This window comes from Kogia breviceps, chromosome 5, assembly GCF_026419965.1.
Source record: "Kogia breviceps isolate mKogBre1 chromosome 5, mKogBre1 haplotype 1, whole genome shotgun sequence".
Lineage (NCBI taxonomy): Eukaryota > Metazoa > Chordata > Mammalia > Artiodactyla > Physeteridae > Kogia > Kogia breviceps.
The window spans coordinates 142,907,867-142,928,083 of NC_081314.1; the positions used below are offsets into that span (position 1 = coordinate 142,907,867).

General features: G+C 45.3%; 1 protein-coding gene across 13 annotated transcripts in view; it reads right to left on the minus strand.

Moving 5' to 3' along the window:
- Positions 1-6,181: 6,181 nt before the first annotated feature.
- ERG (ETS transcription factor ERG) overlaps positions 6,182-20,217 on the minus strand; it is a 280,990-nt gene continuing 266,954 nt past the window's right edge. For 3 of the 13 annotated variants that reach the window (XM_067035112.1, XM_067035110.1, XM_067035116.1), the window contains 4 exons: positions 16,435-16,503; positions 15,717-15,773; positions 14,976-15,023; positions 6,668-7,676 (listed from right to left, as the gene is read on the minus strand). In XM_067035112.1, coding sequence (XP_066891213.1) covers positions 7,156-7,676; positions 14,976-15,023; positions 15,717-15,773; positions 16,435-16,503 — 695 coding nt within the window. In that variant the 3' untranslated portion in view covers positions 6,668-7,155. Of the gene's footprint in view, positions 7,677-10,356; positions 12,884-14,975; positions 15,024-15,716; positions 15,774-16,434; positions 16,504-20,217 lie in introns of those variants that run through there. The other 10 variants (XM_059065276.2, XM_067035111.1, XM_067035115.1 and 7 more) reach the window with 8 other exon arrangements.

The window sequence follows — 20,217 nt, forward strand, 5'->3', positions numbered from 1 at the left end:
AGCCTGCCTCTCCCCATTCACCAGGACCCTGTGGTGCTGCTGATATGTAAGCTTCAACGTCCAAGCAAAGCGGGCTCAAATCAAGCTGGAGACAAAAGCCACAGGACAAGCAAATCTGGGGGATCCTAATGTCTACAAAATGTTTACTCCCCAAATGTGCTCCTGCCCTTGGGACTGATACCAAGAGTGAGACTTCTAAGCTGTCATGCATTTCAGACCCTTTTCCCTGACCTTCCAGGAACGTACATATATATGACATTTCATCATTTTGCAGAACCTGAATTCCGTAGAACTGGGAGAGACCCGACCAGCCAAGTAGTCCACCTACCGAATGCTGCGAAGTATGTGGTGATTAATCACATGGTCTATACTTGAGCACCCACATCCAGCAACTGCTGGGCAAAGGGCTGGCCGTTCCATATGGAACTCCTCTATTAAAAAGTTCTTCTTTGAGTTTGGCCAACGGGCATCCATACTGAGTCCAACTATGCTCCAGACACTCTTCTGGATGTTCATTCATGTTCACAGCCGAAGACATTTACTGACAGCTTAATACTTCCATTCGCCACACTGGGTCCTGGATTGATGGACCATACGTGTGATCCTGCTCCCAGTATAAATACTGGACAGTCCCTTCAGCTATTCTTCCACGCCGTAATCTTGGGTTCCCTCATTCCCCTCTCATCTCTATTAGGTTTGCTCTAGCTGGCCTATGTACCTGTGCAAGGTTATGTCCAGAATTGATGTTGGAATCAGTTCAAAACAGCATAAGCAAGTTCTCTTTCACAATCTTTAAAAAAAAAAAAATGCAACCTACACTAGGGTAATCATGTCACTTTCCCATATCCTGTCAATATGAGGCAACATAGCTTAAGATTAACAATAGAGATTTGGACTACTGATACTATGCATAAAATAGATAAGTAATGAGAACCTACTGTATAGCACAGAGAACTCTACTCAGTGCTCTGTGGTGACCTCAATGGGAAGGAAATCCAAAAAAGAGGGGATATACGTATACGTAGAGCTGATTCACTTTGCTGCACAGCAGAAACTAGCACAACATTGTAGCAACTAAACTCCAATACAAATTAATAATTTAAAAAAGAATAGAGGTTGTTGAGTCAGTACTGGGACAAGCATTACTTCACCCTCTCACCTTGGGTGAGCTGGATAAACTGTTTAATCTGAGTGTCAGAAGTTTTTATTTTTAGCTGGTTTCATGAGGACGCCTGCAAGGAGTAATGAGACGACGCATCTGAAGTGCTCGGCGCAGTGTCTGCCCCTGCCTCTTAGCTCCTTAATATTGTATATTCCTCACATCACTGGCATCATCTCCGAAACCCTGATGTGCTTTTCACATGTGCTTTTGCTCAGTCTCACTCTCAGGTGCTTTGAATGTGATGCAGCTCCTAACATCATTAAGCTCCAGTAAGCCTGGAAAACTTGGCCCATCCCTTTAGCCTCCTCTTCCGGATCCTGAAACTGTCATGTAACCTACCTTCCTTTCAGCCCACAGCATCTGGAGTTGTCTTTGGTGTACCTCCCGTATCTTCACCCTAGTGAGGTATAAATGAGTAAGGTCGAGGGCAGAGGCCTGGAGTCTGTCCCCGGGACCTCTCTTCCAGATGGGTATTGATCTTTTTAATCAGTACTCTTTGGCTGTGCTCAACCAGTTATGACCTTGCAAAATCTCAAAACTGTTTTATGAAGTCCTCTCAGAATGAAATTCTGGTCACCATTTGTGTATTATTTTCTTTAGGGAACATGCTATGTGTATCTATGAGTCATGAAAAACTGAAAAAAAGGAAACTTTTTTTCATAAAGGTCTTACATTTAACATGCTTCCTGCATAAGTCTGTAATTCAACATGTTCTGACACAAATGATAATCAAGTCATATTAAGGCTTGCCTTGATAAAATAATACCGTCAAAACTTTTCATGAGAAAATGAATGAAGCCATTTCACTTTATAAAATTAATTTAAAATAAAAGTTATAAGTTAGAAGAGTTTGCACAGTGGTTTCTATATAGAATGAAGTTCGGCTGCTTTTTCAATAGAATCGAAAGAATATGTAAATACTATGAAAAAGTTAGCATGAGCCCGTACATTGTCAGCATAAAGGTTTTCCGATTGGTCAGATTAAGACCAATAGACTTGTTCAAACAAGTCCACATTGCCAGTGGGAGAGGCAGCCATGGAGCCCAGGGCGTCAGTGCTGCTGAGTCGAGCCTGGCCTTCTTAGCAATGTGAGTTAAAAAGTTTCGATTGGCCAAAGGATTCTAGAAAATGCTAGAAGACGGGTAGTATATCTATGGTGTTAAGCAGAATTCTAAGATGGTCTCTAAGATTCCCAACCCCTGGTGTACATGCCCTACAGAATCGTCTACTTGAGTATGAGCAGGACCTGTGAACATGACGGCTTATCACTCCCATGATTAGGTTACATTCTATGGCAAAAGGAATCTTGCAGATATAACTAAGGCCCCTAATCAGCAGACTTTGAGTTCATAAAAAAGGAGATTCTCCTGGGTGGGCCTGACCTAGTCAGGTGAGCACTTAAAAGAAGTCAGAGGAACTTGAAATGAGAGAGGTTCTCCTGCTGGCCCCGAAGAAGCAACTTCCTTGTTGTTGAGAGGGCCACACAGTGAGGACCTCAAGTGGCCTCTAAGACTTGAGAGTGGTCCCTGGTGATGGCCAGTAAGGAAATAGGACTTCAGTCCTACAACCACAAGGTACCAAATTCTGCCAACAACCAGTGAGCTTGGAAAAGGACCCCATCCTCAGAGAAAAATCACAGTCCTGGCTGATTCCTTGATTTCAGCCTCGAGAGACCCTGAACAGAAGACCCAGCTAAGTTGCGTCTGCACTCCTGACCCACAGAAACTGTAAGATAATAGATGTGTGTTGTTTCAAACTGCTGAGTCTGCAGTAATTTGTCAGTCAGCAGTAGATGACTAATACACATGAAGGCGAGTGAACAGTAGGGAGGAGGGTTGTTCAGAGGGAGTGCCACTCAGGATGACACTTCCAGAGTAAACTGGCTTCCTGATGGTTGATTTTCATATGGCCACAGAAAACACTGTTACGGGATTGCGATTTCACACTGAACGTTCCACACATAGAGAAAGATGATCTTTTCCTCTGCTGCAGTGGTTCCCAAACTGCAACATGCTTCCAAATCACCTGTAAGGTGTGTTAGATCTGATGGCTGAGCCCCACCCTCCAGAGTTTCCAATTCAGCAGGTCTGGGGTGGGGCCTGAGAATTTGCACATTTAACAAGTTCCCAGGTGAGGCTGCTGCTGGCCCTGGGACCCCACTTTGAGCACCACTGCTCTATGATAAATGAAGAGGTTCCAGTTATTTGTAATATTTGATTTCTATAGCCAACCTTTTCCCCGTTTGACATGAAAACATTTCACCAAGATTTTTTTTTTTTTTTTTTTGCGGTACGCGGGCCTCTCACTGCCGTGGCCTCTCCCGTTGCGGAGCACGGGCTCCGGACGCGCAGGCTCAGCGGCCACGGCTCACGGGCCCAGCTGCTCCACGGCATGTGGGATCTTCCCGGACCGGGGCACGAACCCGCGTCCCCTGCATCGGCAGGTGGACTCTCAACCACTGCGCCACCAGGGAAGCCCCACCAAGATTTTTTTAAACCAAGGTTAAGAGAAAAAGAAGGGATGGAATGTGCTATACCTTTGAGCAGTCCCAAACCTTTTTCATTCTCCAAGTAGTCATCCAAGAACTTCTATTTGGGTGGCATGATGGAAGACCAATAAACATGACGCTCTTTTCTTTAACCACAGGTTACAGGTCCATCCGGGGGCTTGTGGGATCTCCATGTTTTCCCTCTTTGCCGTCCCCACCCCACATCCCAGGTGGTCCCTGCAGCACCTTGCATCCATGGCATGCCCCTCCAGACCCTTGTTCCCAGGGGCTGCAGCAGCGAAGAGGTGCTTTGGAGGAGCAGGAAGTCCCCTACCTGCACCGGTCCGGACAAGCTGCTTCATCATGAACCCCTCTGACACATAGCAAGGACATCAAACTGGGAGCAAAAATGAAGTCTTGACTGAGATTTGGGAATCCGCAGAGATTCCACCATGTACAAATCCCAAAAGACTATTTAAAACAAGAAGAGGGCTCATCTCTTGCCAGCAGAAGGGAGATTCTGCAGGGATCTTGAGGGTACGTCAGGGCAAACCGAGAGATGGGAAAAGCAGAGAGGCAAAGGTCCCTGATGTCACTATGAATACGAACTGGAGACTGCTTTGGAATTCGATTCTGCAGGAGCAGAGAATGAACGTTATTTTAAGATATAATTGAATAATTATTTAAGACTGCTTTGGAATTCGATTCTGCAGGAGCAGAGAATGAACGTTATTTTAAGATATAATTGAATAATTATTTATTGGGGAGAACTCAGCATTATCACGTTATCCAAAATAATCCCAGTTGCTTGTGCTTGTCATAAAGTTTGCTAATAATCTGGACTGCAGGGGGAGGTGGGACCCTAACTGAAAACATCTGTTAAAATTGAAAATGAGAATTACCCCTTGTTTTTATTATTTTGTTCATGATACAATCCTGAAAGAGGGGAACTGAGTGATTATCCGAGTAAATGTCTATTTATATGCAGAATGTAGGTGTGCTTCAACTTTGCATTGCAAAATAAAAATGACTGATCTTTCCCATTAAAACAGTGTGGGTCACCCCAGCTGCCAGCTTTTATGCTTTTCCTTATTTATGTCTTCCCTAAGGAGATACAGGCACTTTGCGGGCGCTTCCCAAGCTGCTGTAATTGATGGATAGTTGGACTTCTTTTAATCCAAGTAATGCCGAGTGTCTGCAGCTTTGGTAATCGGATCCTACCAGCTTTAGAGACCACTGCCAAAATATCCAGAGCACAGAGGTTTGGCAACGTCATTTAATCATCGCAAAAGGATTACAGAGTGCAAAACAAGCCCCCAAACAGCTAGGAGATGGGCCAATTCAGAAACGGACTCAGGCTAGGGAGCTGCTCAGGCTCGGCCCCTCTCACACGGCCTTGCATCCCAGCTCTCGAACTGACTTCACCTTGGCCAAGGCTGGCATCCTTTGTGGCACACAGGAGAGAAAAGATGTCAAGGGGAATTGACTTTGGATCAGAGGAATAAACAGTGTCTGATCATCTGTCAGGCTCAGGGTTGGTGAATCCCAAACCAGGGCACGCAGATTATCCTGGTGTGGGAAGCTCAAGGCCACAGGCTACCCGGTGAGAGCCTCTGACGGGGAAGCCAAATGGCAAATTTAGAAGCTGTCCCTTGTCTCGTTAAAGTGAGACACTGCTGCTATCTGTGATGCTTGATTTACCAACAATAATACAGTTTACATTGAGAGCAACAGCTTGTCTGACGTTCAATGGATGCTCTATAGCAGGAATTAAGGGTGATTCGTGACTAGGTGTGGATCTGGAGTTGCGCAATTACAACCCCAGCCGTGGAGGCCTCTTTCCATTCTGGGTCTAAATCTGGAGGCTCCCAGGTGAGAACCTCTGGCCCTTCTGCTCCAGACGGCTCCAGCTGGCAACAAGGCCCCGGAGAGGCCGCCACCGTCTGAGTGCCATTTGCTTGGCTCTCCCTTGCACGAGTTCCTGGACCAAGGAGAATTCTAACACAAAACCCACCCCTTGCAGCACAAGTTTCGAAAAGGCAACTTCAGTCACTAAAAAAGTGCAAATGCAGACTCCTGTGTAAATCTGATTTGCCATGCTAGGCCAAGCTTATTTTATTACATACATTCTGCATTCTAAGAACTAATAACTTCATATTGTAAACATTAAGCATACAGAGTTAAAGTTCAAGGCCACATTAGATCATTGATTGTCCCTTTTGTCGTGTATCTTTGGCTGGCCGAGATCAACTCGTAGTGTATAAATGCATAAGTTATATAATTATTATATAAAAAGGAAAAAAAAAAAAAACCCCATCGACTTGTATACTTCATTCTGACAAACGCACAGCGTTCGCGACTCAAAAGGAAACCTGGAGCCCGCCTCGCCCCGATGCCTAGGTGATCTCGGATCGCGGTAGCCCAGAAGGCTAGCTCTTACCTGACCCTGTGGAGAGCAGGACCCTCACCTAAGGATGAGGTCCTGAATGTTTCTTTTAAATATCAGACAATTCCAGTTACAATTTTTCTTTGGATAAACAAACAAAAAGAGAGATGCATGATTTTGTTTCTGAATTCTACTACTTGCCCTGCCTCCGTGACGCCGTGTCCTTCCTCGTAACGCTGGGTTTGGTACGACACTGACCGAATGGAGCCTCAAGTCTCCATGACTCAATGCTCTGCAGAACCGACACCGTCCTAAGTCCAGTCTTTACTGCTCGAGAAGCTTCTTCCCCAGTCCTTGCCTCCTCTTCTGCTTCTTCCCCCGCCGCCTCGTCTGTCCGCACCCGCTCGCTTGCCCTCCAGACACGTTCTCTGTCCCTCCGTTCGGCTCAGCGTTCCCGTCCTATGTCGTAAAGGAGTTGGAAGCTCCGGCTTGTCTTCACAGTTGGCGGGAGCTGACCGCTCTCCATCGAATGGAATGAATCGGATTTCGCCCAAAGCTGCAAGTACTGATGAGTTCCCTATCAATGTTTAGTGATGGGCCGCGGTCTCTTTTCTTTCCTTTTTTTTTTTTTCCTGTGTTGATATGTTTCTCTTTTTAAATACAGGTAGTTTTTTTTTTTTTTTTTTTCCTTCAAATGACATTAGAAATGGCATGTTAGGTCCAGACTGTGTTCCCTCTATTGCTTGAGTTTCATCCCAGTTTAATGCATGAGCAGGACCCCAAGGGCTACTCTAAGGTTTATACACTTCTTCCAAACATTTTCTTTGGCACTTTGTCCCTATGACTTCATGCTTCTACTTACAATGCCTTTTACAAGGTTGGTCCACAGATGATCTGTCCATGTACATGACATGTGTAGCATCCTCTTTATCTCTGTAGTAATAGTTTAGTAATTCCCTCCCACCGAGAGTCTCTGGATCTCTTCCCCCGCTTCCTCCCCCTCAGCCCCAGTCAAGCTTTTGCGTTCCTCTTGAGGCACTTCTGAATCATGGTCTCCGATAGAGCTTGTGGCAATTGGTTGGCGGTTGCACGTTGCTGGGAAAGGCCTCTCTCGGGTCTTTAGTAGTAAGTGCCCAGATGCGAAGGCATGTGGCTGGCTGGGAGCCTAGTGTTAGGGTAGATCCCTCCTGTTGGTGAATTCCAGTATGGGTTTGGGGCAGCAAAAAAACTGGACGATGTCACTGGGAGGGCTGGAGGGTGGGGGGCCACAAAGTTCATCTTCTGCGGGTGGGTGTGATAGGAGCCCATGTAAGGGAGGTCCGAGGGGTACTTGTACAGGGAGGACTCTGGAGGGTGGGGCTGCAGGGCCTGGGCGATCCCGTGGAAGTCAAACTTGTAGGCGTAGCGCTTCCCGTGGACTTTGGTCATGATGTTTTTATCATAGTAGTAACGGAGGGCCCGGCTGAGTTTATCATAGTTCATATTGGGTTTGCTTTTCCGTTCGCCCCAGCGCCGGGCCACCTCATCCGGATCTGTCATCTTGAACTCCCCGTTGGTGCCTTCCCAGGTGATGCAGTTGGAGTTCGAGCTGTCTGACAGGAGCTCCAGGAGAAACTGCCACAGCTGGATCTGCCCGCTCCCTGATGAGGTGGGCAAAGAAAAGAAAACCCCAGTGAGAACAGGATCTGAGCTCAAGGGGTTCTTTCTTCAACGACAGAAGAGGGGGCTGTGGCGTCCCACCCAGACTTCCTTCGCCTGGCCGTGCGCCCATCCCTCAGCGGCTGGGGCGTTGGCTACTCTTGTCTCCCAGCTTCCTCTGCTCGTCTCCAGAGAACCGCCCTTGGCTGAACGGGGGCTGCGCCATCCACCCCCAGGTAGCCCACAGCCCGATGGACTGACACAGGGTACCAGAGGCCGGCCCCCTTGCCTCCAAGAGGGACCGGTTCTGCGACGCTGGTCAGGCCCCGGGCTCCGCACGGGATCAGACAAGAGCAGGGCTCCGGCTAAGGCCACGAGCTTCCCCCGCTTTCCCCTATCCGATCCTGCGCCCTCACTCCCTCTCTCCTGAGAAACACCCTTAATGAATCACTTGCACAAGTATCCTCAGCCCAAGCTCTGTGTCTAAGGACCCTGACCTAAGATGATGAGCCTTGGTCACTACCAGGCTGATCTACAGATCCAAGTCCTTCCTGGGCTGCAAAGAGTTCCTGCAGGTCAGAGCTCAGGTCTGTTCCATCCATTCCTGACTTCCTTAGGAGAACAGCCAAGTGAACTTTGTGTTTTGGGGGTGGAAGGGCTTACTTTTCCTCTTCTGCGAGGCAGAGAGTGCTGTTATGTGGTTGTGGCACTAATGACTTAATACCATTTACATTGGCTAGGTCAAGTAAAATAATAAAAGTCAGATTTAGGAAATGAACTTCAAAACGTTTATGGAAAAAAATCGAGAATGGAAGTAAACACCGTTATTTCTAACATAACATTTGGCTGGCATGCAGAAAGCCATTCTGTCAAAACTGTTCCTAGAACAGAATTAACCCACTCAAAATGAGGAAGTTTAGAAAAAAGCTGGCTCTGTTTCAAACCAGATCACCCATTTCCAGTATTTAGGCAAATGCATCTTAACGGAAATCCACGTGTTGTCCCTGCGTTGCAACGCCAATTGTGTTAAGCAGAGTTTCCAAAAGGAAAAACTGTAACAATGAGTGACTGCAGGCCCTCTTGGGGCTTCGGACAGAGTCAATGAGACCTCATTTGACTGGGTGGGCACAGAACTCTCTTGGTCCCATCGGAGACCTACAGATGTGGCTTTTAGGTTGCATTCAATGCAGAGAAAAATCCAGGCCCACCATTCTAGACTCTATGCTACAAGACTTTAAGACGATTGAAGGCTCCCTAGACGAGAGAAACACGCAAATATCAACAGTCACACGAGGAGCACCAGAATAAGTACCAAGAGAGGCGAAGTACCTGGAAGATCTGGTCCTGAGCGTCGGGAGAAGCTAAGATGCTTTAAGCAGATTTTAGGAGCTTTGAAAATGGATACACGAGGCAGGTCTTTCCTCCCAAACTCCCAAGCACTGCCTTGGGCTTGTTACCAAAAAGATTATCTTCTATTATACTATCAGTAAATATCAGTAGATATGATAAAATCATTCAAGGAACTGTTGACTATTCGGGGAACTGATGAAATGTAAAACTCAATTATAAATGTGTTTTCTCTAAATGCTCCCCACCAGCTCCCTATATAAATCGTCCAACCCATAAATCTTTGTTTCCATGTTGGTTACATGGAAATGGATATGTTATGTGAATTTATCCATACAATAGCATCGTGAGAAAGGTCAGCTTTTTCTGAATTTGTTCTGGAAAATTAGCATTTTCAGTCTAGCAACACATTTGAAATGTATTAACAGCTTGTAGTTCATCGCAATGGAAGCCTTTGCTTTTTCAGGACCACATATTCAAACTGTTCTCAATCAAGTTTTCTTGCCCCCAACATTTCATTAATATGCATTTAAAAAAATACAAAGAATAGTTTGAGAAAACCATATGGTTTTAGTATATATATTGTAACCAAAGGATTACTACTTGAAAAAAAAAATTCCATATATGACCTGGGAATAGGGAAAAGCATACATTTTTCATTTAACAGTGTAACATATGTTTCAATATAAACACATAGAGTTGTTTGAAAATAAATATTCACTGTTAACCTCCTCCCGTACAGAGAACAATCCCACAGATTTTGTATAAATACGCAGATCTTCCTAAACAGTCAAACTTATACTTGGTATCTGTTCAAACCTTGGCATTGCCTCTTGGGAATTTGTCCCTCACCCACTTCCTTTATAAACGTGTATAGGAGAGAACCAGTGTACAAAAGTGTTTTCCCATCTCTCCTGTTTCTGAAGAACTAGTAAGTCAGGGAGCTAAATTCATGGCTAGAAACTCAAAATTCAAAGGACAGATGAGGAATTTCTCCCTAGACGATTTTACCCATCAGCCCTTGTACACAGGGTTCGGGCCTCTGAGCATTTCAAGAGTCTATGGGAATAAGACACCTGTAGACAAAACTCACCAGCTTCCGAACCTGAGAACAAAACCACAAATGCAAAGCAATTAATGTTTAAGTAGATGTTATAAAATGTAACATTATGTCAAGCTCGTTACTTGTTAAATTTAATATAACAAAATCCACTGCGGTTCACAGTCTACGGCAGATTTTCTCGCTGTTCGAGAATCCTCAAGGAGGCACAATGTTTGCTGAGAAGTGATATAGTCAGTGGTAAATTAAACGAGTTACTCAGGGCCACGAATTTCGAAAGCAATTTATTAAATTCTTCGTTAACTGTCGAAACGATAACACTTAGTGTGCACTGAAGGTGCATCTTAGAATATAAAATAGGGATTCCAGAACACGAATGCCTAAGATTTGGAAGCCCAAGAGTGGCTTGGGTATTCCACTGGCCAAACCGACAAGTAAAAGGAGACGCTCTTATCAGACCAGACCTTGCATCCAAACAGCCTCACCACCTGCACCTCAAGAATTACCTTCTTCGGAAAAACTCTTCATATCTATTTTCTCTCTCTATCCTGATAACCTCCTCTGGAACATCAGTAACGGGTAGCAACTTCTTCCCTAGTTTTGTCCAAGGTAATTAACTAAAAAGGCAGGACGGGGAGGGGGAGGGACCCAAAGATGTCCGCTGCCCACCTACAGGAGAGTCCAGTGGGGTGAAGGGGCATGGGGCGTGGCTTCAAAGAAGACAGAAGGCAATCCTTTAATTCTGGGGAAGAAAGTGGTCTCCGAATGCAATTAAAAGAAAAGAAGAGAAACGTATTAGCGAAGAGGTACAGACTGAGCAAAAAAAGGGCAAAACATCTAAACGGTTTATAAACCGCAGAGAAAAGCACAGCTGGGAGTGAGTCAGCAGCTGTGGGTCAAGGAGGAGGGGTGTCCCCCAAGCTGGGCACTCCGCAGCCAGCTGATGGAGGAACAGAGCGGTAAATAAAGCAGGGAGGGTCTCTTAAAGCAGCAGGCACCAGGGTGGCGATCACTTGGGCTACTTTCTACAGTAGCTGGAGGTGCTGCAGAAAAAGCCACGCGCACGGCCTGGACCCCCCAGCGCGTCGGCATCAAGGCGGCAGGCGTGTGTCTCAGAGGGAAGGCTCTTGTGTGTGGCTCAGACGGGGCTTGCTGGGGGGTGGGAGGGGCAGGGCAGCGCGGTGGCCGGAAGCGCCCCCTGCGGGCCGGCTCTGCTCACCTGGCTCTCTGGGCCCCAGGTGTCCCGGTCTGCAAAACGCGGGTGACGGTAACGCTATCCAGACGGTAGCGCTATCTCGCAGGATCACTACAGGATGAATGCGGCACGTGGGTGCTCTTATCATGATTTGTGTGCGCTGGAAACCGGGGTCTAAAGAAAGGTACACCCCTTGCCTAGAGCCAGGAGATGCCAAAGGAAGACAACCATGTCCCCCAGAAGACCCCGCGCGGGCCGGGCGAGAGCTGGGAGTGGCGGTCTTCTCAGGGCTGGCCAGCATCGCTGAGCGCTGACTGGTACCAGGCACCATTCTGAACATTTTCCGTGTGTTTAGTTAATCCCCCTCCCCCCAGAATCATGTGATAGCCCGTTGCAGGGATGAGGAATGAGAGCCCAGAGAGGTGGAGTGACTTGTCTTGCCCAAGGTCAGCAAGGGTTGGGACCCAGATTCTAGGCCTCGGTGCTGCTTTTGGGCCTGGTCTCAGCACGCACCCCTGCAGCCTCCTCCAGTGCTTCCCTGGGCCTGGAGCTTGGTGGGTTCCCAGCAGAAGACTGGACACTCCCACCTCCTAACCAATGGCAAAGCACCCCTAAAACTGGTCTCTGGTTAACACTTTCATGCCCGCCGTCAAAGACTACCCAGCAAGCACCGAGGGAGCTACCGAACTCCTGCTCCCAAGAAGCTCTTCCGCGGAAAAGGCAGTGCCCGTTCATCACAGAAGCCACAGTCAGTGGTCAACCGTTCTGATGGGATATAAAGGGGCTATGTCGCTAGTATCTGATCCAGGACATAATAATGCAGGGACACACTCTTCTCAGCAGAAGAAATACGGTCCAAAGTGCACCCAGATGCACATTTTGGATGGAGGTGTCACGATGCTGTTATCATCTTGTGCATTCATACTATATGATGTCACCTTTCCATCTAAAATGGTTTAAAAAACGTTTGCATTGTGAAAAGAGGAGAGGCAGCGATTTAAAGTGAAGGATTGGGACTTCCCTGGTGGCGCAGTGGTTGAGAGTCCGCCTGCCGATGCAGGGGACGCGGGTTCGTGCCCCGGTCCGGGAAGATCCCACGTGCCGCGGAGCGGCTGGGCCCGTGAGCCGTGGCCGCTGAGCCTGCGCGTCCGGAGCCTGTGCTCCGCAACGGGAGAGGCCGCGACAGTGAGAGGCCCGCGTACCACAAAAAAAAAAAAAAAAGTGGTGAAGGATTTATTTATCAGAGACTCAGAAACTAGAATCAAACAAGAAGAAGCATTCTCATTAATAGAATGATAAGACATTCGGGTTTTAGGGCGAAAGGCCACATGAAAGTAACTGACACACAGCCTGAGGACAGATGGAGAGAAGGCCTAACTCATTATAAACCAAGTAAAAGAAATCTTTATCTTTGAGTCAAAAGCTGGATGCTGCCACTTTCCCCAGGCCCCATGGGCACAGTCTCAGTGAGATAAAGTGCAGTCTTTGCTTACGAGGCCAGCGCTGCTGACCTCCCAGGTACCAAGACATTTTCCCAGGCCAGCGATGGGTCTGCAGTCTCCTCCTTGCTCGGTCCCAGGTCCTTCTCTCCGCTGGGCAACCCCAGGCTGCTGGGCACAGCGTGAACAGACACTAAGCCCTCTGCTTAGGGGCCGGCAACTCTCTTTGGCCCCAAGCCACCAACCAAGCCACACCTTTGAGCTGCAACAACACGGGCACAGACTTATTTTCCACTTAACCCATTTGTGAGGGTGAAAGGGTTGGTCTGGTTTTGTTTGGTGCAGCTGGACATGTTCCCCCTCTTCCTCCCTGACCTCAGCCTCATCCCAAGCATCGAAACAGTTGTTAAACTGAATGGAAATCCTTTCTTTCTATTCTCTTGGTCCTCATTCTCCAAGACCTCCCTCTCCCAGGCTCACTCGGTGGCAGTGGGGAGCCAGAAAATATCAGGAAGAGCAGATTTTGGAGAGTCAGGGTTCCAACCTGGCCTCCCTTCTTATGGGCTGTGTGACCCAGGAGAAGTTACCTAATTTGTCTGGACCTCTGATTCCCTTTCTGTAGGACGAAGATAATGACCTCCCAGGGCTGTTCTGAGACAGGCGTTTGCCCAGGCGTGATGTGGGGGAGGGGTGGGGGGAAGGCTATTGCATTGTTATTTCACATTATTGTATTGCCTTTCCCGGCGTGTTCCAGCTTCCGTCCTGTTCCCCTTTCTAATCTATCCTGAACATTCCTGCCAGATCAGTCTTCCTGAAGCCTGACTAATAATAATCATCTCAAAGCACAGTAATCGTTTTTATGTGAATGGTTATAAAGGCAGTTGCAAATAGAAAGCTGTGCATAGGCGGAGGGTGTCCCAAGACCCCGGAGACGTTGGCCACCAGGTGGACGCTGGGGTGAACCTGTGTCCATTTCTCCACCGGAAGGGCAGGTCCTTGAGGGTCAAGGCGGATATCTCGCTACTCCTTGCATTCATTTCTTCAACCAATAATTATTTAGCACCCACCCGGTCTAGGCCCAAGGGGTAGAGCAATAAACAAAACAGACCTTTCTCACCTCTACGCTGCTCAAAAAATATTTGCTGAATTAGTTAACCTTAATCAAAATTTAATGTCAGAGACGCGGATGCCAATTAATGATGCTATTTTATGTTTTCAAAAGTATAGCTTCCCTGTGGGGACGTACACTGACTGAACCGAAATTTTCCCATTTCTAACCCCATTTTGGCCTCAATATTTAGGAAATATACATTCCAGCTTGTATTTGCAACACGCCTATGACATCTTGGCATCTGAATTTGCTGTTGAGAATATGCAGCATATGCTGTGAATTTCTGAAGTGGATGCCAGCACAGCTGGTTCTGATCTGAATACAAACAAATCAAACAGTTTGGTTGGCACTGAAGCGTGATGACAGGTGACAGTCCTTGGCAAGGGACAGGTTACAAATGGGCCAATTAAGAACCTGTACTTTCTCCTGGCATCTGAGTTCGGAAACAGACCATTCATTGAAGAGGATCCTGAATTTGAAGTCTTGTGGTTGTCGTTTTGGTTCTTTCTTTTTTTAAAGATATTATTGTATCTGCTAGTGTGATGGGCTGAGTTGTGGCCCTCTCCCCAAATTCATCTGTTGGATTTGCCCAGTGCCTCAGAATGTGGCGCTATTTGGAGACAGGGTCTTTAGAGAAGTAATCAAGTTAAAGTCGTATCATTTGAGTGGGCCCTAATCCAATATGACTGGTGTCCTTAGGAAAAGGGAAATTTGGACACAGAGACACATATAGGTCAAGAGATACAGGCAGAGGATGGCCAGCTATAAGGCAAGGAGAGAGGTCTGGAATAGATCCTTCTTTCATGGCCCACAGAGGGAAATAACCCTGACCACTTGATTTTGGACTTCTGTCCTCTAGAACTAGGAGACAACAAATGTCGATGTCTAAACCCCCAGTCTGTGGTACCTCGTTAGAGCAGCCCTAGGAAACGGATACAGTTTGGATTAGGTGATGATGCTCTTTGCTGAAGCTAAATCTTAATTTATAACCCGACCCATTTTTTTTTCCACTTAGGCAAAGAGTCCAGTGAGACCTACAGCTTCAATTTGTTCAGTGGAAGGGATGTCTTGTCTATACAAGTTCAGTTTCAAACTAGCTACTGCCCCAAAGGCAACTTTGTAAGAGCAAAATCATCGGCAGTATCTCACCTGGATTTGCAAGGCGGCTACTGGTGGGTCCAAGAATTTGATAAGGATCTATAACAAAAAGAAAAGAAGTCAGATCCCAAAGACACAGTTGTGAGCAGGTAGGATGTAGCTCCGGGAATAATGCCGACCCGCTGGTGTCTCCAGATTTCAGAGGTGAGAATGTCCCCCACGCCCAAGTCCCCCAGCACCACCTCCTGTATTAGAAGAGATGTCACACGGGTCTGAGTGACGCTTCTCAGTAAAGGTCTCCTAGCTGGTGGCCGAGCTCAGACTTGGCCCAGGGCTCCCCACAGCTAGCCCAGCGCCCTCTCCACCCCGGGACTGAAACAGGGCAGATGTATTCTGCCCAGGGGGCTGTGTGGGCCGCGCTGCTCGGCGCACTGGCAGCAGCACCCTTCCGCTGCGTTTCCGCGCTGGACTCGGCACACACGCTGATGCTGCTGTATGCGACCTGGAAGGTGAAATCAAAGAACTGCGAGGCCGCAGAGAAGCTGCCTGTGGGCACGCAGCATGTTTTTTTTCCATATTTATTGCGTGGGTTTGGGAAATGTCTTAGCAAAATCTCAAGTCATTCCCATGTCGAGTGGACTGATAATTGAGTCCCTGTTGTACATATGGAGCAGTCCTAAAGAAGACAAAGGAACATTAGTTTAACTCGGGAAAGTGACACATTTCAGAAAGGTGCTGCTTGCTAAGCCTGTTTCTCCTTTTATGGCCACCAAGAGGCTCTGGGAAACATACCTAGCTGCGGACGCTGGTCTTCAGTTTTGGGCACTGTGGAAGAAGGTGGCTGAGCAGCTGAAAATCCAAGCAACAGAGAGACAATTAGTTATAACTTGTATTGGGCTCTACTAGACTTTGATGCTGTTGTATCATCCTTCCATCATTTACCTTAGTTATTAACATAATAGCCTTCCTCTTATAATAAGAAACATGGTAAGAAAAAAAAATTCCTTTCTAATGAAACCAAATGTAAATGTGGTAGCAAAACGAGGGCACTTTAACTTATTTTAAAAATTTATTTTTACCCCACTTTTTTGCAAAACTAAAAAAAAATTTGAGATGGTTTACAAAACAGATGAAAATGAATCAACTCTAAAATGAGAAGATAAAGGGAAACCACCGGGAAAATATAAAGTAAGGAATACTGTAAACGTGGCCAAGATTAGGAAATCGCCCAGTATTTAATCTGTCCTCAAGCAGCCTAGGAGACATGCATTTGTCCAGAAATGCATTACATCATTCCTGACATCATTCATTTCTTCTTGGTATAGAAATAGGTATAATGCCAACAGAGAAAGAATCATTGCATTTAAAGATCAGCTGCGCTTTGTTGCCAAAGGGACAAACGTATGTTGAAAAAACACAGTTGGGCTACAGAAATTACCATTAACTGCATCAAGAGTTATCCACTGCCTTGTGATGTGAGGATTCAAGGCAGTGGGGACCAACACTGTACCTTTCGACTGGGGGGTGGGGTGGCCGTGACTGGTCCAGGCTGATCTCCTGGGTGGTTCGTAAGGTAAATCTGTAAAAATAAATAAATTGACTAAAAGATCAATAACGTAACTTGACAACATCTATTTTGTGTGGTTTTTGTTTCGTTTCGTGTTTATCAGAATAAATATTGTGCACGAAAACCCAATTATCCAAAGTAATAGTCAACCTGGATTCCACGAGATTCAGGTTTTATTCACAAATGTTAACTCTGTATCTTTTATTGATCTAACAGTTTCACCCATTAATCTGAAAACTCCCGTGGACGGATTCTCTAGGGGTTGGCTGACTCTTCTAAGGTAATTTCCTGCAATCCTAGGTCAAGACCATATCAAAAGTTTCTTACAATCTAATTTGTCCTGCTTCCAGCTGGAATTGACAAAAGTCCGTCACCCCTTTATTATCTTCATGACCTGTGTCTGAAACACAGCCTACAACGCTGATGAATTCACCGATCCCTACTTGAGGCCTGACACTAAATCCACCAAATGACATTCACGTTCCTTCCTTTTCTTCTTCCTTGGAAACAAGCACTGCCTTCTCTTATTTGCCAGCTGCCTCTCTCGGCCACCCCTCATCCACTTATATTAAATCAGTCTTAAGGGTCTAGTTATTTTTCTTTTTTTTAAATTAATTTTTATTGGAGTACGGTTGCTTCACAATGCTGTGTTAGCCTCCACCGCACAACAGAATGAATCATCCATACACACACAGAGATCCCCTCCCTTTCGGACTTCCCTCCCATTTAGGTGGGTCTAGTTATTTTTCTACGCAAATGTCTACTCTTTCTCCTTCTGTAAATGAATTTAGAATTTCTCTAAAATGAACTGTAAGACTGAAATAGTACTGCCCCCGCAAAACACTGGCAATGACAGTAGAGCTGAAGTATATATGCCAATGATTTCTTTTTGTATTTATCATGTATTGCTACTTGTCCCATAAAACTTCATCACACTTTGCATATGCAAATTTAATAATTATACTTCTGCACCCTCAGTGCAAGTTCTATGAATGATTATGACTCTATGTCATTTCAAGTTTCCTTTAAAAATATATTCCAGAAACGTTATTATGCAGGCTCTTCCTAACTGTGCCTACAGAAAGCTGGGGAGTGGGGTGGCCAGCTACACGCAATTTTATTACAGTACCATTTCAAAACTATGACTTCTTGGATTGACGGGTCTCGGTGCAATGCCACGTGTCACTCTGGGCCGGCTGAAAGCCATAGCCAGGTACTTCAGCAGGTGTTCTGCTGCTAGTCACCTGGAGATGACTATAAAATCTCACTTGGAGAGATTTTAAACTTTGTTTAAAATTGGCAGTTTGGTGGGTTAATCTTGAAAAAGCTTGTTGACTGTTGCAGAAGAGATGTCTCTTCCTAGCTGCATATCCCAGAGAGAACAGCAACGAAATGCAACGTGAAACCCAACGCAGAATTGCCTTAATGTATTTGGTCTGTTTGGCTACAAGCATCTCGACTAGTGTGGTCTGTGAAACCCTACCCTCCAGAGCTTTGGTTGAGTTCGATAATTTTTCTTTTGAAACTCTGCTATTGCTCAGCACTCCCTCTCCACTGGCATTTCTGTAGTTTTGGACTGTGAGCATTTCCCACCCAGTTCCTCAGATTCTCACTTTTCTGGTGTTGAGGTTACACATGGGAATTAAATCTTCAGTCGCTATCAATTTACAACTAAATTTCAACTGAAGTCGCTGGGAGCATTTGCGCACAGATTCTCATCCAGTTGCATTTTGTCTAGAAAATGGTTAGGCAGAGTTTCAATTTGAGAATTGTCTCAGAAAGAAAAATCTTCTAGCAGGGCAACTGTAACAGCATCGCCCCTACTTTAGGAGCAGACAGCCATATCCACATGAGGCTTCTGTCTACCAAGTGAAAAAGCAAGAGGATCCAGAAATATGTTCTAGGTCCTTGTTTCTCCGCAGACCAGCAGTATCGGCAATGTCTGGGAGCTCGTTAGGAATGCAGAACCTCACTCTAGATCTACTGAATCAGAATCTGCATTTTACCAGATTCTGGTTTAAAAGAAAAAAAAAAAAAAGAGCTACCATATGATCTTGCAATCACCCTCCTGGGCATATATCTGAAGAAAACAATAATTAGAAAAGATACAGGCACCCCAGTGTTCATTGCAGCACTGTTTACAACAGCCAAGACGTGGAAGCAACCTAAGTGTCCATTGACAGAGGAATGGATAAAGAAGATGTGGTACATATACACAATGGAATATTACTCAGCCATAAAAAAGAATGAAATAATGCCATTTGCAGCAACATGGCTGGACCTAGAGATGATCATACTAAGCGAAGTAAGCCAGACAGAGAAAGACAAATATCATATGATACCACTTATATGTGGGATCTAAAAAACACGATACAAGTGAGCTTACATACAAAACAGAAAACAAAAATAATGATACAAATGAGCTTACATATAAAACAGACACAGAAAACAAACTTATGGTTATTAAAGCGGGGGAGGGATAAATTAGGAGTTTGGGATTAACATATACTCACTACTATAAATAAAATAGATAACCAACAAGGACCTACTGTATAGCACGGGGAACTCTACTCAATATTTTGTAATAACCTATAAGAGAAGAGAATCTGAAAAAGAAAAAATATATATACATCTATATATACAGAGTTTCATATGTATATATAAAAAGGAATCATTTTGCTGTACGTCTGAAAGTAACATGACATTGTAAAACAACTATACTTCAATTAAAAAAAAGAATCTGTATTTTAACAGGGTCCCATTTGACTTGGGTGTACACTGAAGTTTGAGAGAGCCTGTTCTAGACAATTTCCACTATTCTTTTCTAAAAAGAAATCTGTGTTCCTACAGATAAGGATTTCAGAAATGCTATCTGAGTGTGTTAGTACAAATAAATGTGTGGGAAGAGTTCTCGATTGAATGCTTTTAGCTGAAATATGAGAAATGGAATTAATAGCAAGGGTCAGTAGTTAGTTTGCTACTACTTTAAACATACAAAGATTGCCCGTGAAATGTGACTGGAAGAAATTAAACACCAAACTACTAATAGGAAAATATTTTGAAACTCTTAATTCATAAAGTCCTTCTTAGCGTGTGTAACCATGTCTCATCCTCCCTTGAAAATCAGTCAGGACCTAAACAACTCCAAGTCTGATTTTTTGCCAAGAACTGGAGATGTTGATGTGAACAATGATTAATGTCTTCATGAACATATTGCCATGGAAGATAAGTGGGCTTTTGTTTTTGTTCGTGAAATTCTGCTCCCGTGTTCTCTTATCAGCTACTGATCACATGCCATGCATGGGCAGCAAGCCCCCCTCCTGTGGGATGTGACATTGGGCAATGTTGAACTACGGGTTGCTGAGATGGGAGACAATCATCTCAGTGACCTCGTCAGCAGCTACACCACCTCGACGCAGAGCCAGTTTTGAGCAGTTCTGCTTTTTGGTTCCTTGAAAAATTATTACTCTGTGTACATTTGCTATTTGCCCCTTATGGAGAGTAGATCATAAGACTTCTAGTAAGAACACAGTATACATTTCATGTTTGGTGGTCATTTCAATCCACTCTCCATTTCTCTTCAACTTTAATCTTCAAGGTCTTTAACTCATACACTTAGCAGAAGGTCCTGTGTCAGGGACGGCTGCTTTCTGGCATGGGTGCTGCTATCTTTTTTCTGTAACAGACTGTGTTTTAAAACTGAACTTTACACAAGCCATTTCATAG